This window comes from Diorhabda carinulata, chromosome 5 (genome assembly GCF_026250575.1).
Source record: "Diorhabda carinulata isolate Delta chromosome 5, icDioCari1.1, whole genome shotgun sequence".
Classification (NCBI taxonomy): Eukaryota; Metazoa; Arthropoda; class Insecta; order Coleoptera; family Chrysomelidae; genus Diorhabda; species Diorhabda carinulata.
In genome coordinates this window covers 21,307,138-21,332,646 of record NC_079464.1, presented here as the reverse complement: position 1 = coordinate 21,332,646, position 25,509 = coordinate 21,307,138, and the positions used below count along the sequence as shown (strand labels likewise).

Sequence of the window (25,509 nt, the reverse complement as noted above, 5' to 3'; positions counted from 1 at the left end):
AAAAAATGCTTCCCTGTATAATTTGAAAATTTTGTTATTGTACAATTGTCATTTAAAGAAGCCATATAATCCTTCTTTGCTGGTCACACAAATATTCAAAAGGTATGATTCCAGTGTAGTCTGAAGTCTAGTTTGTCGGGTGTGGTGCTCATAGAATCGAATTCCGACAGTCATCTCATATACAACTACTGAGCATAAAGTATTTTTTGAATGATTTTCAGTGAAATACGCCTATAGTTTTAGTAAGACCTTTTATTCTTCTTTTAAGCTGGAGCCACGAGTATCTAAGGAGATTTAGGTTTGGTAAGCATGTAGGCCAGTAGAGTCTGAAGTTTAATTTATCTATGTGATTCTCACAGTATCCATTTCCGATTATATAAAACCCACTCTGTAACTCATAACTGTATTCTTCTGCCCAATCTTTGAACATAAAGTTTTTTCAAATTATTTCCATCTGTGGATTCTGGAAATTGTCACTGTTGAAGAAATTAATGGAGGTTATTCAAACACAGAAAAAAAATATGAATATATTTCGTTAATAGCATTGAAAATCAGGTATGTATATTATATTATAGATTTCTTTATATTAATCTGAATCATCAGAATCACTAAGTTGCTTCTTCTTTCTTTTTTCTTTTATTTTTTTAACAGGCCTTGAACGTTTCTTTACAGATTTTGGCACGGGAGGTGGAGGCATATTACCGTCTTCTCGTAATTCAAACACTGATTTTATTAGAGTTTCAAGTTCAGTTGCGATGGGCTGAAAATAATAATTTAAATTGTTTTAAATACTAAATAATAAAATATTACAAAAAAAGTAGCTGCAGACTATCCCACCCTACAAAAAGTAGGGTGGGAAGCAACACCACAACGCCAAAAAGTGTACAAGAAAACTATCAAATTCCCCTCCACATAAGAGAACTTGTATCAGAGAAAAGAAGAGTGCGACGTATATGGCAACACACTAGAAATCCCTTAAGCAAAACATAATTCTACAGAATAAGTCACAGACTAAATAGAGCACTATATGAAGCAAATAATGAATCTTTTCGGACTCATGTTTCGAGCCTTTCTCGTGAAGACCACTCCATTTGGAAAGGTGCAAAAAAACTTAAACGACCGACAGTAAGCAACTCACCCTTACTAAAATCAGATATGACATGGGCTCGTACAAAATAGCCACAGTTTTTGCAGAATTCGTTCTCAGCTTCAGATAATAATAAAGATGATAATATAAAAAAGGTACCTTGAAGCATCATGACAATTATCTCTACCGTTGATGACATTTACCCTGTCATAAGTTCGACAAAAAATAAAACTTCTAAATCCCAAGAAAGCTCCTGGGTATAACAGGGGAACTACTACAGAAGCTACCAATAAAAGTAATGGTGCTGTGAACAGTAATCTGTAATAGTATATTACGCCTTCGATACTATCCAATACAATGGAAGTATGCTCAGGTTATCATGAATCAAAAACTAGAAAGACTACTTCTACGTAAAATCAAAACTGTTGTTCCCATAAATGAGCTCATACCACAGCACTAATTCGGTTTCATATACGAACACTCCACAATTCAACAATGCCACAGGATAGTAAATATAATTAAAACAACCCTACAAGAAAGAAAGAAGTATTTCTCGACATACAACAGGCGTTCGACAGAGTCTGGCCCTACAAACTGAATCTACATTTAATGGAACAACTATATTTTATTTTAAAATCTTATATCACCAACCACTACTTCAAAGTCAAAGTTGAGGATACCTTCTCAAATTACCATACGATAGAATCTGGAGTAACTAAGGGTAGTGTTCTAGACCCATTTCTGTTTCTGATATTCACAGCAGACGTTCCAAGCACAGACGATACCTTTATAGCAACCTTTGTAAACGACACGGCAATCATGGCAACAGATGTAGACCCAACTGTAGCTGTAGAAAAATTACAAAATGATCTAAATTTATTACAAAACTGGCTCCATCAGTGGAAAGTTAACGTCAATGTCAATAAATCAGAGCATATAACATTAACAACAAGAAAATCTGTTGTGACCGCAAATGTACATCAATAATATTCCAATTCCGATAAAACCAGTTGTCAAGTACTTGTGGTTGCATATAGTTGGAAAACTTACATGGAAAACAAATATCAAAAACAGGAGAAAACAGTTAGATTTGAAACTAAAAAATATGCACTGGCTACTCAACAAAAGGTTTCGACTAAGACTCGAAAATAAATTGCTCATCTACAAAACTATATTCATACAAATCTGGTCGTATGGAATAGAACTATGGGGCTGCAGTAAACCTTCAAATACGAAGATACTCCAATCCAAAACACTCCTTATGTTGAGTAGAGTCCCCTGGTACGTTACTAACCAAACAATTCATAACGATCTGAACATCCCACTAATCAAAGATGTCATAAAGAATGAAAAGAAAGTATACAGAGAAATTGCATGTTTTGCGTGATGACTTGTCTTGATTTAAGGTCTCTTATCCATGAAAGTCAGTGTAAAATAACATGTAAAAATTGACGTTCGACCTACTTCGGTCTCTATCAAAATGTTTCGATATGTTATTGATCTCTTGACTTTTATCCATGAGCCAAAGCACCGGAATACAAAAAGAACTACAAAATGCTGCATAGAACACGAGAGACTTCAGTAGGTAACCAAGGTGATTTCCAAATTAAAAAAGGAAAAGAAAACATTATAAAAGTAGATTTTTATTTTGAAACTAATCAGATAGTTCTAAAAAAATTATAGATGATCTTACCTTCAAATCTGTTTTTCCGACTTGCTGTTTACTACAGTTTTGTATAATGGTTTTAAAATTCGAGTATATCTCCTCGTCACTTACTAAATGTTTATAAGTTGGAAATTCTTCAATTAATCTTCGGAGTGCTTTGTCATTGTACTTTATCAAAGTCAAACAATACGAAATATGTCTTTGTTGGCGTTTATCTTCAGTGTGCTGGAATTTTGTACAGAATCTAGAGATCACATTTTCTAAATGTTTGGCGTTTTCAACCATATCGAGCAAAATCCTAAAAATATATATTTAAATGAGAGAATAGTCATATTGTATTTGAGATTTGATAATTCCATTTGTTTGAAAGCAAAAATACAACAGAAAGAAAATCTTGCGGTTGACAAGAACAGTTAACGAATTTTTTCGCGCAGGCGTCTTTTCGGAGAGAATCCCTCAAGTAAATCATTAAATCTGATACCATTGGCATATAGTGTAACTTTTTATAAGGATACTTTTCAACTATTCAATTTCGTTCATTATGAGGAATGAAAAAACATGTTGTGTTTTCGCAACATTTGATTTTATCATGAATTTTAAAGTTAGGAGTCATAAATATTAAAAGAATATTATCACAATACGATTCATAAAAAAATTATTGTATAAATCTTGATTTGAATATTAACAGTGATTGTTTATCCCAAATGGTCATTGGTAGATTCGAGTGGGACACAATGTAGCTCTTAGAAGGCAATGACCACTAACCCAACTATAAACTATGTAGGAAGAAAAGATACACTTTTATGCACTAATAAAGCTCTTTTATTCCACTCCTTTTTAATAATATACTTAATAAATAAACTGTATCATATTGAACCTTACATCACTGATCATTTTGGTAATAAAATCCGGAACTTAGGAAGACGCTTTCAACTCCAAGTAAATTATAATTCTTATTTTTATTCATCAGTTTACAGACAACAAATTTGGCACTCACTCTCATCTAAAAATGTTAAACTGCTTTTTATGGACCCATACGAAGTTTTGACACCGTAAAACATCCCTATCTTTCCAGGTCCTTAAATGACTTATTCCCACTAGTGAATCGCTCATTAGACTTCTTCAAAATTACTGTAATTTTACCATAAAGACATGTCAATATTTTGTGAGCTCTTTGGTACTTGTTTTTAAATAAATTTTGATGCATTGTTCAATATATATTCTTCACTAAGCTATTGATATATTAATCTTTTGAATAAATTAGTTCGTCCATTAATTTTCAAGGACCTCCAGAGTCACCCATATTTGATTCATTTACAGTTTCAATGACCCATACCAGATGTGAAGTCCTTGCGTTTACAACATTAACACCGAAGATATTATGTTAACATTTCTTGAGCTTCTTTGGCACTATTTTCGACTTGATGCGTTATATCACATTACTTTTTAATAACACACACGATTATAGTAACAAAACAACTTCAAACTTGTTATTACTGGTCTAAACATCTAAGAGTTAAAATAAATGGTGCTATAAAAATTGTGTCACCATTTTTTGTAGCAAACCTTGTATTTCAGCCTGTAAAACTTTCGGACAGGGCCCTGTTGATAAAGGTACCAGCACTAGCTCCAATGGTATTGATTAACCTATACATTAATCTTTTGAATTAAGTACTCACTTCATTGTATTTCGTAATCCTTCATCATCAATACCGGTATCAATAAAATGAGAAAATATATCTGGAAGAGCATTATAGAGGTTATTTTCTTTGTGAGATAACTTCAGGAAGAACGTTTTACACATTGTTCGCAAATCTGCATCTTCGTTTGCTAAGCATAACGCCATTTTAGGGATATGACTATGCGCTCGAATCATATCTCCTAGTATTAATCTGGATATAATGAAAAACGAAGAACGGCGTACTTCAGGAAGTGGGTCGTTAAGGCTGAAAACATAATTTTGTATCAATAATAGAAAGTAATATAAAAAAAACAGTTGAAAAATAGTCGTTTATAGATTTAGTAGCGTTCTCAAAGTATGAATGTACTAAAGTCTAACAAACAAAAAAATGAAATTAGTCAGTTACATTAATGTTAATAAAAACACTTAAATAAATCACCAGCGGTTTTGTTTTATTATTAAAGTTACCAGGACCATATTTATATTTTGGTACTGGAAAAAAGAAGACAAACCAAGGAAATAGCAGAGCATCTACTCTGCGGATGTCCGGTCCATTTTGCTAAAAGGTTTAGGTACCTTGAAGAAGTAGTACTAACACATAGGGACACAAGAATCCCTTCTTTGGGAGAAGTCTATGTATTTTAGAAGTAGAATATTGAGTAGAGTCTTCTACGATATATCTTCTAGGTATAGATGCAGAGTGGCTGTAAATCCAAAACGACTCCCAAAACAATCAACAAGTATAGGTGACACAATCATCACAAACAGTACGGAGACATTCTTATACGTTTATCCATAGATTTACAAGCTCTAAAAGGCAAAGGAGAGCAGCTTGTAGTAAATCGAATAGTAAACCATAATATTAACGACTATTATGAAGACACGAGTGCAAATCGCTTCGCAGTGCGATTTTAGCTCGCCCCTTAACGCGTCAAAGGTAAGTCTACCGTTATAATTGGCAACCTTCCTATGATAGTGAGAAGAATTTTATACGATGATACTGAAATCAAAGCAGATATAATAGATGCTATCAAACTGCACCTAGTCAGTTAGATTCAATCGTAGACGTGGAGCATTTGCTATATACCAAAATAAATATAGTTACATCATCAACATAGAAGTGGGTATTACATTTTCGTGATGATACTTTTATTGAACCAATTATTCATCAACAGAAGTGGACTAAATCGTTTTAATGTGTCATTATTTTAATTATAATTGTAGTAAAATATTATACATAATTCATATCCTTCAACTACTGGCGATTGAATTCGATGTTTTTATGTACCGATAATGTAACTGACTAGTTTCAGTTTTAGTTTATTATGCTATAACCGCTTTATATAATTAATAATCCACCCAAATGAATTATATTTGAATGTATCCGTTAGATACTAATCAAATGATAATGATAATGGTGATAACATTAAAAATACAATAAATGTTTATAGTGGGGTCAAAATATAATTTTTGAAAAGGTGAATGTTCATCGAAACAATTTTTGAAAAATTGTAACCAAAGTAACCTTGAGAATAATCTGAGAATTATTGACAAATAAAAATTTGTCAAATTAATTGGCATTGGAAAAATGATCATCGTATTTTTATTTCTACAAATTTTAATCTATATTTACAAATAACGAGAGATATTTTCAATCTTTTTGCTTTCTTAGTCATGTTCCACCATTCAAAATTTAATTTTCTTATTATTAAAAATAAATGCTTACCGTTGAAAAAGTCTATCTGTCCAAGGTTCGATGATATTCGGGAACCTGGTAAGTAAGTCTGATAAGTGGATCAATATATTTTCTTTTATGCCTGGATAATTCGTTTTTTCAAAAATTGTAAATAAGAGTCTTATTTGTTTCTGGCAAAATTCACTCGATACTAACATATACCTATAAAGAAAAATGATCTAAATATAAAGTTGCAGCTTTTTCTTCATCAAAAAAGAAGAAATATGAACAAACTATAGTTCCATTATTCAGAGACACAGGATTTTAGCTTGGTTTTTGACCTGACTTTGTGTACAATTAATCAAGTGCAAATTAAATGTAATTATTATAATATTAATTAATATAACCCATGTTTTGACCAAAATAATCTTTATTGTTACTCGTCAAATCACATGCAAGGCGGAATCAATAACAGAGTGACAACACTTATTGTTTAATCATCTGTAACAAAATAAGACACTCTCGATGGAAAGTTGAATATATGTCAGACCCAAGACTTCTTGGTGTTTCTGTTCCTTTCTCTTGGCACAGGAGAGGTTGGTAGCTCCCTCATCTTAAATACCATCACTACAACATATATGTTAGTTGTTACCTTCAATTAGAATGTAATTCTATAGATCACTTTGATGGTGTGTATCCCTTGTGGCATTAAGAGATTTATCTGATCAATTTCTTTTTAATCTTCTGCTCACCTCTTGGAGTAACAGAAAAAGTAAATGCGGCTCTTCTTTTTTTTACGCAGTTTTCATAAATTGTTTTATGGGAAATTTTCTATGTAAAGGAAATTAAAATTTATCTTTTTTTGTGTATAATTCATTACCTCTTGAAGTAGTAGTACTTGGGTGTTGGTTTCCATTTTTTTATCCAGTTTGTGACTTTTTAACTGTGTGATGAGACTTTTATAGTGAAAAGAATACTACTCCGTATGTCTTTAAAAGCATCAGAAATATTGAGGCTTTCTCAACTGTACAATGAGACCTTTTGGACTAGCAGAAACATTAAGTTGTTGATGTATCTTTACAGTTTTGGTATGTAGTTTGTGGCTATGTAATGAGATCTGTCTAGTGAAAAGAATACCACTAGTTTATTTTTTCGGTCCACTGTTTGCTTCTATAAGTATCAGAAATACCAATTAGATGCAGATTTTCAGTCTGTTTCTATATAGTTCAGATATTTTAAATGTACAATGAGACATTTCTAGTGAAAATAGATATACTTAATCATCTCAATTACTTTCTAATCCTCCGTTTGCCTTTGAGTAGCTGGAATATTAATTTGTTGGTGTAACATTCCAGTTATTGTATGTAGTTTGTGACTTTTTTCAATGTACGATGAGACCTTTCAGACTACCAGGAACATTAAGTTGTTGGTGTATCTTTACATTTTTTGTATGTAGTTTGTGGGTGTTGATGAGAGCTTTCTAGTGAAAAAAGATCTACTATCATCATGTTAATTACATTCTTTCTCCATCGTTTCCCTCTACAAGTAGCAAAAATATTTAACGGATCGTGTGGTTGACCAGATTTTCCCATATTTTGTGACTTTTGATCATGATAAGACTTTTCTAGTGAAAGGAAATTGATTAAACATTAGGTCCACTTCTCAGACCACACAGTTATATAGATTCCTATTCCTCCTATTCTCCCGATCAAAACAAAAAATTAGAAAATATCAGAACGAACATCACCAAGTGAGGATTTTCTATTCACTTTTTTAAAACCTGGAATTTAATTTTTCAGATATCGATTCCAATTCATTCATGCATTCCTATTCTTTTTGTATTTCAATTATGAAATTAAATTATTTTTTTAGGAATTATTAATCGATTTCTCGAAACAAATAGTTCTAGTTCTAATAAAAAATTAAAATTGTATTCAACTTTTTTGAAAGAATTTTGCGAACTATGGAAGTATTGAAAATATTTTGCGATTCTCTTAGAATCATTAAAAGCAGTCAAGAGAATAAAGAATCGTCCATGGTCATGCAATATTGTTTTGACATTAATCTTTTTTCTTTCTCTGCCAAAATAGCAGTCCATTTGGTCCTTTCTAATCCATTACTTTCTATTCAGATAAAGCAGAAATACTAAGTAGTTAGTATGGCTTTCCAATTTTTTTACATAAGGTTTCTATCTCTTGAATATAGGAATATGGATGTGACATCTCGTGTTCCATGTAACAAGGACCTTTAACAATTAGTGGTGATTCTTTATTGTACTCTGCAGCGCCATGATACTTTACTTTACAATGTCATATGCAATTTGTTTTCTAGTAATATTTTTGTAATTCTGAGCAACAGAATCTCTTCATGTCATTGAGAATATAAAGATGTTAACTCTAGTTTAATGTGAAGGTTCTTTGGTTTCATTTTAATTATCCATTTTATAATGTGAAAAAGTTAATTTGAAGATGCTAATTTCAGTGGCATTTGACGAATTACACCCAGATCATGATCATATTTAGAGCAAGTTATGATAACAGTATCGAACGTTTTTTGGTCATGTTTCTAAAAACAGAAACCTGATTAATAAAGCTGGATAATAGAGTTATTTCAAAATCATCTTCTTGTGTTTGTGAAAATGTCTCAAATCAAAATTATCACCCATCTATTGTGTACAAGACTGTACAATAATGGTTTGGGAAGTTACTGCTTAGACGATATTCCATAAATCCCTGTACCATCACATCTAAATGGACGTCCACAAGTCTTTTTTTAACACGTCGAACTATGGGGTTTCACTAAGAAACTGACGTTACTTTTTTTCCGTGAATACTAGGTTTAAATCTTTTAAAACTTTTCACAGACTCTGGAGAAGTTAATTCGGCAATTGAAATTGCTTAGAACTAGACATCGACCACCTTCTTTTGTCGATGCCTCTATGTATACAGGAATATATTCAGTTGTGGGGAGGGCAGAAACAAAATTAACATTTTTTTTTAGTCAATTTCTAAGTCTATTACATTACCAAATAATCAAGGTCGATAAGATCTTTCTTCTGGGTGTGACACTTTTAATGGTTGTTTTGTAATTGATCCAAGATAGTGACAAATATTAAGTTTTAAAACAACTTCCTTTAGAATACCATATATTATGAGGTCTTATTAGGAGACATTTTGTCAAATGTTTCGTGAATATCCAAAAAGGATGATGAACAGAATTTTCTGAGGTCTTATTGGGAGATTTAAGCATTTATTCTAGTTATATTTATTATTATTATTCAGTCAAGAAGAATTCTAGTGAATCGTATTTTGTCAAATGCTTTGTAAATATCCAAAGGTTTTTAATTACACTTATCGATGATATTATTGTGCTGAATTTTTTTGACAAAATCATCAAAATTATATTTAGGGCAATAACGATGCTGTAAAGTATGATATTTTTGAAATAAATATCTAAATATAACCAACACATAAAAATTAGTTTTCCTGGAAAAATTGAGAAATATACCTAGCTAATGCTGTTACTCCAGCAAACTGCAGCTCTTCAGTTTCATAAATATCAGGGCGCTCGCAAATTTGTATTATTATTGGAGCCAATTGCGCTAAAAATCCGTTACCAGTGACAATATTTTTTTCGAGAATATTAAGGATAAAATCCGCATCTGTATCTTCAGCTTGAGCACCTTCCATGATGGTATCGTCATCTGTCTAAAACAATGAATTTTTAAAGAAAATTAACAAAAGATCCAACCATTTAAAGTAAGATCAAAAAATCAGTTACTCGAGGGGAATATTCCATAGGGTTCTAGAATGTTCTCGCACAGTACGAGAATATTCGAGAGGTAGAATTGAAAGAGGAAAGGAAGTTGATAGATGGGAAGTATTACAATACTACTATATTGTTTTCAGGGTAGTCGGATTGTTCAAATGGTTATATTCTTCTTCTTCCCCTTGTAACTCATTGTTGTACTACATAATTACAAAGTTATTGAATGTTCTGGAGTATTTTTATGTGCTCTAAACTGCGTTTGAAAAGTTAATGAAAACATTCGACAAATAGAATTAAAAAAAGAAATAGAAAGATAGGAAGTGTTACAATATTATTATATTGTTAACTAAGCTGGAATGTCTGGAACCGTTGGTGAAATTTATACTGAAAACACGGTTTACATTACCAATACGCCAACACTCACAATTACACTGTCTGACGCGAGTTTTTTTCAGTCTCTGAAGACGATAATTTGGTTATCGAAATGCGCGTCAGACAGTGTAATAATGTGTTGGTATTGTAAACAGTGTGTTCAGTATTATTATATTGTGTCGAGGTTCAAATGGTTAGGTTAATCTTCTTTTCTTACACCTCAGCGTTTGTCTATTTTAGAGGGGTTTTAAGCGCTATAGACTGCGTTCAAGTAGCCTACGAGAATATTCAAGAGGTAGAATTGAAAGAGGAAAGGAAGTTGATAGATGGGAAGTGTTAAAATGTAATTATATTGTATTGAGGCTAATCAGATTGTTCAAATGGTTAGGTTCTTCTTCTTTTCCCTGTAACTTGCCAAATGATCGCATGATTACTATGTTATCGAACATTCTGTGGAGTGTTTTTGTGTTCTAGACTACGTTTGAGGAGCCTACAAGAAAACTCGAGAGAAATTAAAATTCGTTAGAAAAGCAATTCTGTATAGTAGAGGAAAGAAGGTTGAAAGATATGAAAAGTCAGGTTTAAAAATACTCACTGCACTAACTGTAATATTTGAAAGTGAGGCTTCAGATGCTCTGGTAGCAGTAAGAGATATTTTTTTCTTTCTTTTGCCAATTTTATTAACATCAGTTAGACTCTTCTTTTGTTTTTTTCGTTCATCTCTAACGTTTTGACGTCGTTTCAATTCCTTGTAAACAGTATCGTCCATATATTCCAATTGCTTGATTGCCACACAACCGCACAACTGACAAATCCTTATGAGGGCGTACTGAGGTACTTCTAAATCGGGATCTTCTTCTAATTTCGCTGAAAATTTTGGAATGATGTTCTGCAAAAGTTGTTCGACAAATATTTCCGGTTTGGAGCTCAACTAGAATAAAAAAAGCTTGATATAAAAGTAAATCGGAGGTTTTGAGGTTTGTGGGATAGTTCCTTAATAACAGTTCTCAAACAACCACGGCTAGAAGGCATTGTGATGCAGTTAAAATGTCGTTAAAGGGTCTTTTAGACTGTAGTTGTAAGGTATTTGTATCCTGACACATGCATCTAAAATACTAGAGTATTTATTGAACTAGAGAGTTCATAGTAATGTTGTAGGTGCATATTACAGTCTGGTTCAATAATTACAAAAATACAACACTATAATCTCATACAATAAATAGATATAATGCATATCAACAAAATGTACACGTGACGTGAAAGCCCTTTCCATCAATATGAATGCAGGATACATGTTCAGTGTTCTAGACTGTTCTGACTGCAATTCGATACAAAAGAATTGAATGTAGAAAAGGTATACGACAGATGGAAATGTAGAAAAACGTCAAAAAATGTTATCTAAGGGATTATAAACCTTAATTTATGTTAATAAATAAATATAAAACCCCTCGAGTGTTCCAATACTTTAATGAGTCGTTTCATTTATCAAAAAAATACGTTGATGGACGGAGAAAATGTCAAAAAAATTTATATGGGAAATTATAAACCTTGATTTCTCTTAATACTAGATTTGTGTTCAAATAAAATCAAACTGCCAAGTGTCAGATTATTATTATATTGTAAAGAGGCTAAGCAGATCATTAAATTGGTTAGGTTATTCTTCTTTCCCTTGTAACTTTGTATTCTCGTGTATGATCATATAGTTATCGATATTCTGGAGTGTTCCTAAGTGTTTAGACTGAATAACATACAAGAATATTCGAGAGAATCGAATTGGCTAGAAAGGCATCATAAGAAGGGAAAGAATGAAGATTGTAAAATGAGAAATTCAACAAGAAACATCAAAATATGTTGAACAGAAAGATATATATCAGAATATAAGTTAATAATTTTTTTTAAATAAATTCAAACCTTTGCGTGTTGTGGCAATATTTAACAGTAAATCATTCTTTTTCCCCTAGTAACAAGGTGATTGCTAGATTACATAGTTATTGAAGATTCTAGAGTATTCTGGGCTGCGTTTGAAGAGTCAACAAAACATAATCGAATTGGGGAGTAAAAAACGTGACAGTATTAAGTAGGTATAAAGTTAGAAACTTTGATTTCTGTTCAATAAATACATGAAAATTCGAAATTGGTGATATACTATAAATATACTCATGAACGCAGACTTTAAATATGTTGTTTACCTTATAAACGAAATCCAATCCAGCATACAAAGCTTCATGATAAAATGGCGATGATTTGAAAAACATTTTGCTCAATATGTTACAAAGATTAACGAAACAATCTTCAGTAGGTTTGATTCTAAAACTGAAATTCTGACTATTCACATCAACTTTTTCGTAGGCTACTGATAAAAGTCTGCAGCAAACGGCGAGAAATTGTAGATTGTTTTTTCCCCTTAAACAAAAATAGTATTATTAAATTTTTATATAAAATTTTTAATATTATGTAAAATATAATAGAAACTTAATTATGAGTTTTAAATTTATTTTGTTTGTTGTACTTGGCACACAAAAATATAGATATGGTTGTGAAAATGAAAATATATAACATATGCAGTAGAAAATTAAGGGAAAATCTGAGGCAAAAATAATGTGATAGAAATAAAACATCTGAGAAGATTAGCGAGAAAAAATAAGTGGAACACGATAAAAAATGAAGATGGTAAAAAAGTAACAAAACATGAAGCTATAATAGAAAATACACGACTGCAGATTTTGCAAGCAAGCTATATATACAGTAGAGAATCTATTATGCAAATGTCCTACTCCTTTGGAGAAATCCAAGTATTTTGGAGGTAGAACATTGAGATACAAAACATCTGCGGCTGGAAAACCAAAACGATCCTCATACAATCTACCATCTGTGTCAAGATTTTACAGTGTGATCCATCCAAAATAATATTCGTTTTAGTCTTTGGTTCGATTTTTCTTTGGAAATACCTCTAACAACAAATATTAAAAACGGTTACCTTTCGTTGAATGCGATGTTGGTTGTTAAATTAAGATTTTTCGAAATTATTGTTTTTCTTCCCGTCGCTGCCATCTTCAACAAAACAACGGCTGCTATTTCGTCTTCGACTTTAGTGGTGACACGTTGAGTTACGATCTGCCATAACATATCGATGACGCTGTTATCTAAAGTACCTTTTGCTATCCAATCTGATAAAATTTCTTGAAGATCGTCTAGATTTGTTGCTGGTAAAGATTTTATTAAACAAATTAAACGCTGGACAACAACGGAACAATGATCACTGAAATAAAGTTAAATTGTAATAAAATTGATAAAACAAGAAATTTAACACAACAAAAAAGTTTTTCACAAACTTGGATTAATAATAGCATCGGAAAATGGGATATTCAATAACTAGATAACATACAGTGTGGACAGAAATAAATGAAATATTCGAGATATTATTATAGCTGAAATGTGTATTCATATTTATTTCTCTAACTTCTTAAGTCTTTTTATATGTTTTTCTTTCTGATAAATGATCTTCATTATGTATAACCTGACATTGACAATTTATTTAAACTTTTTATGACAGTGGGGTAAATTTATATACAGTCTTTTACATACACAACATAAACTGGACTTAATTAACTTATAATACCTAATAATTTATTCAAATTCACCAGTTGGTTTTCTATTTCGTTCTGTTTACCATGACTATTTATTTTAAACTAAGTAACTCCGCTAAGCAAACCCCTTTATATACCCAATACGCATTTCTCGAAAATTCTAGAAAATAAACAAACAAATAAATGAAAAGATCTTCCTAGAAATTAGTTCTAAAAAAACAATACAAGCAAACCGCCGGTGTAATAAAAACAAAATTAAAGACACCACGAATTTGCCAAATTTTAGAATTACATTATAACGGGACAGGAATGGCTACACGCTTTATGTCGTGGACGAGTTTGTAACAATATCAATAAACAGATAGTCTACCATATGAATATCACAATGAAAATTTTTCTTTGTCTTTCGATGTCACATCAGGAAAAAGAAGGAATCCTCAATTCAAATTATTCAGTTACATTGGAATTTATAAAATATTTGGACATTTTATCTTTTAGGGTACAACTCTATCGCCTTTTGACCTTGAGGTATGTGGTAGTAGGTAAAATGTTGATAACAAATATTACAAAAAGGGCGCGCGCTAGACGAGGCACCGGGGGGAATATATAACAAAAGAAAACAAATAGTACTATTTGAAGTTAAGTTAGTATTGTACCCACTGGAACTGATGGGAACAGTGTGCTGAAGATACAAAAGCACGGGATCTTACATTATGAAAAACTGAATGTACAAAGTTTTGTATGGAAAAAAAATATGAGCGCCCTATATAAATATACATGGACATGCTCAGAAGTACCCCAGTAATAACATATTTCAAAGTCAAAGTTATTGGAGAGTTGTACCCTAAAGAATGGAATCACCTATTATTTTATAGATCTTTTTTATCATTGATAGCTTTCTCGTCTCTTTCTATGTGAATAATATTTAGAAATTATCTTTTTTTGGTATATTTGACTGTGAACGATTTTAGAATTTTTATAATTTAAAATTTAATTTTAGCGAAATGAGCAGAACATTGGCAGAGTAGATCCTATGCCATGCCCATCGTGTTAAGGTAGTGTTTGGACAGTGCAAAGACCTGTCAGCAGATCGACCATCATTTGCATGTCGTTTCTGGTCATCACGAGAAGTTTTTCAGACTGCTTAGCTGGATTTTATAATTTTTATAATTAAATGTATGTTTTTTGTTATTTAATGGTTTATTGATGAAGTATTTTTTTACTGATACTCCTTATTCTATTTTTTAAACATTAAGATGTCTGTCCTATATAAAAACATCTGTTGATTGATATAATTATACAAGTTGTCAATGTCAGATTATATTTTCATGAAGATCAAAATTAGATTAAAATCAACGCAATTTATCAGCGAACACATATTTATGAGTGAGATTTAGTTAAAAAATGTCCACTTCCGGTTATACCAATTTAAATGTTTTATTGCATTTTTAGGAATAGAGAAATTAGCAAACAAACTGATAAACATAGTTAAAAATATTATATAAGAAAATAGAGAACGTGGTAAAAGTTAGCAGGAAGACGACAAGAAATAGAGAACGTGGTAAAAGTTAGCTGGAAGACGACAAGTAATTTTGTAACTTACAGAGGAGTGAGACAAGGAGACGTTCTAAGCTCGTTATTCTTCTTATTATTCCGTTATTTCTTGTAGTCATGGACGAAAAAGCTGAAGAAGGAAATAAAACACGCATAGAATAGTATACTAACGTATACGAACGACCTACTAATATTCGCTAACACAAAAGAAGAGCTACAAAATAGAATACAGAAGTGGAGTAATGAGGGACTGCACATTAACAAACAAAAGACAGAAATGATTAAAATATCAAACAAACCAGAAGAAATAACTGTTCAAATACAAAAATTGGAAAAGAAGAGCGTAAACAGTCTAAATTATCAAGGATAACCCAATTCTTCCATACAACTCATATCACTCCTGATACTAACAATACATTTTCGACCTAATTGGGAGTGTGGATACTGTTGTAAGATGTTATTTGACATGAGACGAATAGGTCTGAAAAAGAAGGGCAAGAGGCAGGACGAGTGAGCAGGGTAGCAGATTGTCAAGATCATAGCTTATGATTATTAGTACAAAAAAATGGGGTATGGATTGTTCATAGATGGTTAAGATAATTTGGTATTTTTTATCCAAAAACCTCTTAAATAGAAACGAACCCATTGATACGTCTTCCTACTATTGAAAAATCAAAGTTATACAATTATTGTAAATTCTACTTACGTTAAATTCTTGGAATCGGATAATAAATAAATATTTTTAAACGCACCAATAATCGCGTCTTTACGTTCTTGTTCAGTTCTTTGCATAACTCGCAACATTGCTAAAACAATAATTTGCTTGATAAATAAATTGATGTTCCAATGTTTTCCAATAAATTGAGAATTCAAATTACCTTCTGAGGGATAAGTCAACAATATAAATTGATTTTAATATACATTCAAAAAATTCATTATTAAAAATGATAAGTTTTGAACAAAAATGGGGCTAAAAATTTTCCATCAACTTATTCCAGTTTTGACTTCTTTACAATGAACAATCACAATTTTGGAACATGCTTATTACCCTGTTTTATTTGTTGCCCAATATTTTGTCATTAATTATTGTGTTGTCCTGTTGTATAGCCAATATCTCAATTCAGTTTCATTATATTTAAGCAGGGGCATTTAATTTTTGAATTATTTTCCATGAATTCTTCTACCAGAGGTAAAAGTAAATAAATATTTAGTCATATGTCTAACATATCTTTTTATCTTGGCTATTATGTAGTCCTCACATAAATACTTGTAGATTGTTTTGGGGAGTGTTTTGGCTTTAGAGCTTATAACTGGAAGATATTTTGTATAAGACTCTACATCTTATTGTTCTTTTTCCAAAAAAACAAACTTCTCCCAAAAAACGCTATTTTTTAGGGGTTTTGTGTTCCATTTCCCAAGGTGTTGATATTGCTTCTTAAAGGTTCTTAAGCCTTTTAGCAAAATGGGCAGGACATTAGCACAGTAGAAGCTCTGCTGTTTACTTGGCTTGTTCGCAGAATCTGCAGTTGTCATCTTCTACCGTGCCCATCGTCTTACGGTAGTTTTTAACGGGGTAGTGACCTGTCAGAAGACCAACCACCAGTTTCATGTCGTTTCTGGAGATCACTAGAATTTCTTCAGACTTCTTAGCTGATATGCTTATGAATCTTACAGATTGTCTTGTGCCTGGAGTGTTTCTCCAGTAAGATTCCATCTGATTCTTTTGCCATTCGTTCAGTTCATTATTGATATGGCATCTCATGAGGTCACAGTAGAGTTCTGGTCCAAGATATGGAGTCGTTTCCCTTTTTTTTCGCCCTGGAAGCCACATTAGGGTTGCTTTGATTATGTTAGCGAGAGCTTCTAGAATTTTTTTACACTCCCACACTAGTTTGGACGTGCAGTCTATAGCTTTCAAGATCCTCAAGGCCACTTGGATATCTGAGAGAATGTGGATGTGCTTTTCAGAGACGTTTCTATACTAACTCTACCTGATAAATTGTGAGTGATGTTCCTAGAAATATGCTCTCCTTGCACTAGCTTCGAACCGTCTGTGTACCAGAGAGATACATTTCGAGCCATTTTGTTTGCACAATCTGGCTTTATAGAGGTACTTTAATCATCTAATAATTATTTCTTGTCTCTCTATTAATGTCTATTTCCTGTAAGGGTTAGTAGAGGTAAAGTGGAGTTTATGTTTGAGTTACTACGAGCTGCTGCTTTCCTTTGCCTTTTGGTGATACTAAATCTGTTGAAATATCTTCGTACTGGTTGTGATAATTGTGTCCGGAAGATTTTTTTTCACCCACGATTGGAGGTCGTTAATTACCGCTTCAAATGGAATATCCTTGTCCAACCTGCTATGCATTTGGTCTATTAGTTTGTCCACAAAAATCCTTTCTTATTCATATATTATTTTGAACTTTTTTAGTATTTTTTTCAAGAAATTCTTTGAAGCAAATTCTTTTAACCCTTTCAGTTTCATTAAAATTTGGATTTATGTTTATTTTGAGAACAGAATGCACCAGATTTCTGTCTAGTTTTATTTTAAAAATTATAAATGCAGTTTTTGTGTTTATATTTCATTTACTCATTCCTTAGACGTTTCCATTTTTTTCTATAATATTTTATTGTGGCTCCTAAGCCACAATCACAGTATATCCTGTTAGGCCATTATGAGCTTAAACATAGGAGTATTATTAGACTATGGGATACAACATTGTTGAGAGTTTAAAACAACCCAGCCTCTTTCAAATAAGTTGCCTTAACATGTCTTCTTTTTTATGTATAAATATTATTGAAGCTGTTTTATTGTTTATAGTAGTAAAATAAGTCCTTCCACTTTTTTCATGATTTTTCATTTAACAATATAATCACCATAGCAAAAGTATTGTCAAGCAATGAAAAGTTACTCTTCCATCAAACCACATCAAAACTGTTAAAGAAATTAATATAAAAATTACATTTCTGATGTTATTCGTTATACTTTGTAAAATTTATTTGTAAAAAATTGAAAAATTCCCACCTATCGATATTTTATAGATTTTTTAATAATTTTTTCAAATATTGTGATTTCTAATGTGAATATGACGATTTTATAGAAAATTGTATGCCTACATTTTTGTAATAAACTTTTTGTTTTAATATCTTTTTATGTTTTTGAGTTATTTTAAAATTTATTTTTAGGATAATTAATAATCATTTTCTACCCCCACATAATTTTCGACATTTTTTAACAATAAATTAACTTATTTAAAAAATATAGGCTTGCCTTTCAGATTGGAATTGTAATTTTATTAAACTATTGACTGATTTTTCATTTACCTAAAATTCCTTCAGTAGCTCGATCAATATTAAATTGATATGCGGCTACGAAAAATTCAATAGCTTCCTGCATATCGGATACAGACGTAGTTTCCAGCAATTCCACGCACACGTCTATGGCCGCATCGATGGTTTCTAAAAATTCGACGCACTGTTTCAAGAAATCTATTTTTGAGGATAAATTTTCCATATTTCTTAAATCTTCTTCGGTTACTTTGACAAATTCTTGGTTTTCCATTTGTCCAACAATTTTGGAAACGTTAAAGAAAATGGTATAAAATATCCCCATATAGAAATCGAGATCTTCTATGGAGCTCCTTTCCCTATAATAATTTACTTGTATTAATATTTTTGTTCTGTTACTGATACTTTAAATTTAGACCTTTGATAGTACGGAGGGAATTCGCAGATTGTTAATATTACAAGTTTTATTAATTTATGTATTTGTGTTAAGGGAGTATTCTGGTCTAGAAATTTGGAAAAATCTTAGACCATTAAGAATATGTCATTAAACGGATTTTTAAAAATTCGTATTTATTCCGGAGATACAGTAGATTTTATTATTTATTTAGATATTCTACTGGAATTATTTCTCAAACTACTTTTTTTGAAATGGTTGATATGATATCTTAAGTCATTCAGGCATGTATTGACTTCCTTTGTATTTGAGGCAATTACAAGATTAAAAAAGAAAATAATCATGATCAAGTTAAGTTTTTTTAAGTTTTGGTGGCTGGATTGTTATGGGTGGTCTATCAGTTATTGATAGTCTAGGTATATCAAGTGGAAGTGGTGTATTAGCGTGGCTTGGTAGCTGCTAAATAGTGAATATAAAGAACAACTATTACAGTAGCCTATGAACAAATAAGCTATATGTGATGTCCCTTAGGAGATAACAAAGGAAAAGAGTCTAAAAATGAAATTTCGTTACATACACAAGCTCGCACTGAAGTGGGAAATTGACAAGGGTTTTTTTAGTTTTGGAAGTGACTAAATGACAAAAGTGATTACTTAGCGGTGACAATTGAAGAAATAGAAAAGATATTTGATCAAAAACATATTACAATTTCGACAAACACAATAAAAACAAAATGTATTTAAATTGTATAATTAACCCACTTGAATTTTTCAATGAATGCATTATCTTTGATAGCCATTCTGCACACGTTGAAAGCTTCCTTAAATTTCGAGTCTTCGAGATAGATTTTGATTACCTCTTGAGCTTTATTTGGAGGGATTTTTTTGTGTTCGGATTCATTTTCTGTAAATATATAAAGAAAATCAATTTGATGAAAAATAAAATTGACATAGAATTGAATTTTATTAAATAAATAACTATCATTCGATATTTTTAGCAAAAGTTTATAAAAAAACAAATAAATATGTCACCTTTATCTCTTCCAAGTTCTTTTTCGACTACATTTTTAAGTGGTTCGACAATATCATTCCACTGTGCTTGTAGTTTCATTATCTGCTCCATTTTAGGATCCTCAAACTTTCCTTTGGTGGTTTTCAATAAATTTTTATGCTTCTCCAATTCTTCTCTTATTGATGATAAAGATAACTAAAAAACAAATTTAAACTCAATCAACTCTAATTCATATGCCCCCTCTATGCTGGTGTTTGTTCAGTTTTCATCCACCAAATAAGTGATGCATTGGGATCATGGGTTTGATGATGGTTTTGTATACCTAGTATACAATTATAGGCTCAAGTACCCATTTCCAGCCTACTAGCTTATGTTCATAGGGCCACAATAACTTTGAGATAACCTTGTCTACATCAGGGGTTTCCAAACTTTGAAGCCTTCAGGCCAGAATTATTTTTTCTGTATGTTCCAAAGGCAAATTGCTTTCAGACAAGTAATTTTTTCTATTCATTTAATGAATGAACTATAACAATAAATATGAATACTTACATTCGCACTAAAAGCATTACATGTTAAAAAAGTGGTAACACAATTAATTGCACACTTCCTTGACAAAGACCCTTTATCGCACAAATGTTCTACAGCTTTCTCCAATACTTGGAGTTGAAACTTTAACGGAATCGCCATTTCCTTTTGCAGCCTGGCCAATTGTTGAAACACCTAAAAAAAATTTCGTTTGATTCTTAATTTTTTTGTTTGAATTTATACTTACTTTAGCTCTCACTAAAACAGAATTATCTTCAGTATGCTCTAAAATCATATCAAATAATTCATCTCTAAACTGTTTTTGTTCGTCACTCAAATCATTGCTGGTCAAATTATTCAAAATAACTTCCACAATAACCATTATTACCGAAATTCTAAGGCTAGGGGGCTGAAATGGAAATAAGATACTATTAATTTGTTTAATGTTAATTAAAATAAAGTCAAAAAATATTAATAGGTCAAACCATAAACACTATATGTATTAAGTATTTAATAATAAATGGTATTCTAAGAATATTAATTTCCAGAAAGCTTTCGACTCAATTATTGAAGAAATCTTCTGAATACCTTCAGAGGATCCTGTTAAATAAAAAAAATTTTTTTCAGAAATGAATCACCCTAATATACATATACATAATATTTAAAACCTATTTATCACTAAATAATTGTAGTGTATTGAATTTTTTAATATAAATATTTATACAAATATTATTTACTTTATTGAAATCAATATTGTTTCAGCTTTAGTTCAAAGAAACAGTAACTGTAATGCTAAAAATTACCTCATGATACAAATAGTTATTCAGAGAAACCACTTCTGGCATCATGAGATCTGGCATCAGTGCTGCTAATGTCGAAAGAACTGTAGCACAATTTCTGGCACCCTAAAAATATGTTCATAAGAATTGTTTTTTCATATGAGAGTGAAATGTGAACATGAGAAGCCTATTTTAAAAATTACTTCAATCTTTTGGCCACTGTTAGTCATTTATTGGCATAAAAATCTAACACTGAAAAAATTATTTTTTGTTTTGGAGAGAAAGATAGATTTTTCATGATTTAAAACTCGCATGTTTAAGAGAAGCCAATACATTTGTATAATTTTCATTATACTGTGAAAATTATTGGAAAATTTTATTGAAATCCAATTTGAGATACTTCAATGTTCAGCACAATAAAGTCACAACATGGGACATATTCAGCACAATCCAAATGTAGATGCCAACATTGACAAAAGTTGAGAATTACAGTAAACTTGAACTACTATTTGAATGTATATTTAATAATAATAATAATAATAATAAAAGATCCCAACGCCGCCTAGAACGTTCCATCAATATTATTAGGAGCGAGCTGGACGCCTAATGGAGTATAAAAATTGTGTATAACTCTCTAATATCTAGAAAAATTCCATAAGAAAAAAATTCAAGCAAATAGGTAGTCACACACAACATCCAAAACATCAACATTTCCATGAATATATTTTGAAAGCAAAATACATTAAGAGCACAAAAAATAAGCAACAGTACAATATATTTCATAGCAACTAAAAAGTATTTTACAGGAAAGTTGGGGCTACACCTGATAACAACACCAACCAATTTGTACTATTGAAAGATTGGAAACATGTTGGTCCTGATTACGAACTTTTCTCTACGTCTCTGAGAACAAAACAGCAAGATTTCAGTCTTATTTGCATTTAGCTTTAAATTATTAGTGGAATGTTCAAGAATACTTGACAGATTTCTATTTAGATGTGTAGCTGCTGCTTCTGGACTTGCAGGATCAAAGTAGTGTAGGACCTGATTGTCATCATATGATTGTTTGTGAGAGTGAAAGACACTGTCACATATATCAAAGACATATACGAGAAACAAAAGTGATTAAATTATTGAACCCTACGGCACACTTTTAAGTAAGACCCAAAAAATTTACAAGATATTTCTTCAAATCCCAGATATTTCAGTTTTGTACAAGAAGATCGTGATCCAACACATCAAATGCCTTCTAGTAAATCCAAGGAGACAGATTTGTTGTCAGGGATATTCAACATTGCTCCATACAAAATCCTGACTGATGCACAAGAAGAAGATTATTTTCATGCAAAAAAGAGTTCATCTGGATGTGCACTGCTCATTTGAGGACTTTTAAAGTACTGGCAACAAAGCAAATATTTCAAGTCAGTTGAAAGTAGCCAGTGTCTAAACAAGAATTTATAATGTGCATTAAGTGATTTAGCAATATTTGTTTGAGCATCCGCAACTTAAGATCATCACTTCCAGCTGTATTTGATTTAATCGTAAATACAATTAATCCATAACAAAGCTAAATTTCCTACAATGGTCTATTTCATGACTATTGTAGAAGGCAATAAAAAACTTGTAGGCAGATTTGTAAATATTCTGAAATTGGGGTAAATATTCAAATTTCTTAATAACTGCAAAGTGCATTTGTATTGTTTAGATCTTTTAGAAAATCGTTTTTCTCTTCTGACTGAATCAGATTCAAGATTTCACAGTTCTTGATATGCTTCCCTGTTTTCTGCTAAAGCATTTTACTTTTACATAAGAAGTGCTGTATCTCTCAAGCCCATTAGTATTGAGAATTAAATTGAATGATAATTAAAGCATGTTAATCTACATACCTGACCATCCTGGTGTTTTTCATCAGTTTGCCATTCAGTTAATTCTTCGATCAATTCATGTAACAAACCTTTAGAACTGAAATTTTGCACTAACTGTTGAATACCTTTTGGAACACACTGAACTAAATGTTCGTGTAATTTGAGAAGTTGTGTTATACGAATAATAAAAGTTGTACCATGATTATAGGAAGTCAATAGGTATCCTAAGAAATTGAAAATTTCAGTCAACACTTCATTTTGTTTTTTAACTGCAGGGTTTTGTAGAAATTCGTACGCAATTGCAGAAATTAAATTTATGAAGCTTTCTTCTATTACTTGTGAATCCCAAAAAATATTAATGTCTCTTTGGATAATATTATATAGAATTATTAAAATATTTTTTTTATCTACTTCAAATTCCTCTTCGAGCTCTTTCGTTGACTTTTTACGACTTTTCGGTACTGAAATTTGTTGTTCTCGTTTAGCAGCGTTTCGTTTTTCAAGTTGTAAAATCATTTGAGTGTACAAATATATCAACATTTTGAGAATATTGAGATATTTTAGTTTCATCTCTTCATTTAAACTTTCTTTATCATCTAAAAGAAAGCCTAGAGCTTTATTCAGTTCTACTACACCTGAAACGCACAAATAATTAGGTTTATGATCTAATACCAATTGATAAAAAACATCTTCACCTTTATGTAAATCTTCATAAGATCTAAATATAAGATCTAGAGAAAGTATATCGCCATGATGTAGTACAGAGAAATAGGTATCAAATGAGTCTAGAATATATTCTGCACCTTCTTCACGAAGTGATTGTCTGCAAACTAAGTAACTCATAATAATTACCTACCGATCGAATTAACTTAAGTATATTGTATGGAAAATCACCTTTTAATTCTTTAGGAATGTCCTTCTGTAAGGAAACATTGTTAACCTTATATTCGTCATTGATTTTACTTCTCAACAAATCTTCTTTATTTGCTGGTATCACAAATGTAAAATGTGCCATTCTATCGTTTAGATCAGATTATTTGACCAATAAATAAAATTCTGAACTATTAAACATATACAAAGCGGAAAATGACAGTTATTCAAACATTTAAAAGTCTCACCAATCTCACAGTATGACCAACTTTGTAACGTACAATATTCGGTCAAGGTAAAATCGCTTCCTAATGCACACATTAATTTTTGTACTTTAAGAGCGGGTTTATCAAGTGCAATTTTTATGTTGTAGTTACATATCTGTCGGAAAATAATAACCTATAAATAAAGTTCCAGTTGGGTTCTTTATGTATTTTTAATCCACTATTTTATCGACTGACAGTTAAGAAATGATGGCAATAATGGCTGGATTTATATACCAGACTCGATTGGCTGGGTATTTTTCAGATAGACCAATAGGCATAATGTACGATATGAAACTTTATTTAAAATCTAAAAAACGTTGGTACTTTATTTACCAATCAATAAGTGATTTTAATTATTTACAATTATTTTGTTATCATGGATTTTGTGTATTGGATACGTATTGGATAGTTATGAGGATATTGATACTCCTTTAACACAACGATTTCCTTATGTAGTAGTAAGGGAAAGAGTTGATAATATTAAGAAATGGGATGATTCTCGTTTCTTAATATTAGTATTTTTCATTTTTTTAAAATAAATTTCTCACAAAACACCAGTAAAGATTATCAAAATTTATACAGATTGGAAACCAAATGTGCAACACCGACGTCCTTATTTTCGAGAGACACTGTTTATATATACAGGGTGCTTCGGAATAGCACTCCAATCTCTCGATAAATGATTTTATGGGTAAATATAAGGGAAAAAGTTCCAAAAACGCTTCGTAAACGAGTTATAGTGAGCGATAGATTGAATGTCTCGGGTCTGAAACTGTCATGCAAATTTGTTTGTTCTACACGTTTTTTGACCTGAAAAATTGAATAAAATAGGTCTGAGATCTGTAACTGTAATAGTTTTTACGTTAACTGACGTAAAATACAAAAAACTTAACCCCAAAATACACTTTTTTTACGTTGGGAGTAAAATAGTTTCGTTAAATGTCTAATAAACGCACTAAACTTTCAAATAAAACTTACATACAATTTAATTCTGAAAAGAATGATGTGTACAACCTCAATAAAAAGTAAATGCAAGTTGAAAATATTTCTATTTTACTGAATGAAAATCAAAACAAAAAAGATGTAGGCAAGTGTTACGTTCTGGATAATATTAAGAAAAT

The 25,509-nt window shown here is 31.2% G+C and overlaps 1 protein-coding gene across 1 annotated transcript; it reads right to left on the bottom strand.

Moving 5' to 3' along the window:
• Positions 1-513: 513 nt before the first annotated feature.
• Positions 514-24,428, bottom strand: LOC130894356 (condensin complex subunit 1). The gene is made up of 18 exons (XM_057801125.1): positions 24,147-24,428; positions 23,948-24,082; positions 23,274-23,887; positions 21,412-21,513; positions 20,856-21,017; positions 20,633-20,803; positions 20,104-20,278; positions 19,834-19,975; positions 18,715-19,037; positions 16,097-16,196; positions 13,227-13,508; positions 12,439-12,652; positions 10,845-11,180; positions 9,617-9,816; positions 6,161-6,331; positions 4,433-4,699; positions 2,781-3,051; positions 514-760 (listed from the first exon to the last, which is right to left on the bottom strand). The coding sequence occupies exons 1-18, from the start codon at positions 24,265-24,267 to the stop codon at positions 587-589; spliced, it is 3,960 nt and encodes a 1,319-aa protein (XP_057657108.1). The 5' UTR covers positions 24,268-24,428; the 3' UTR covers positions 514-586.
• Between the last annotated feature and the right edge of the window lie 1,081 nt (positions 24,429-25,509).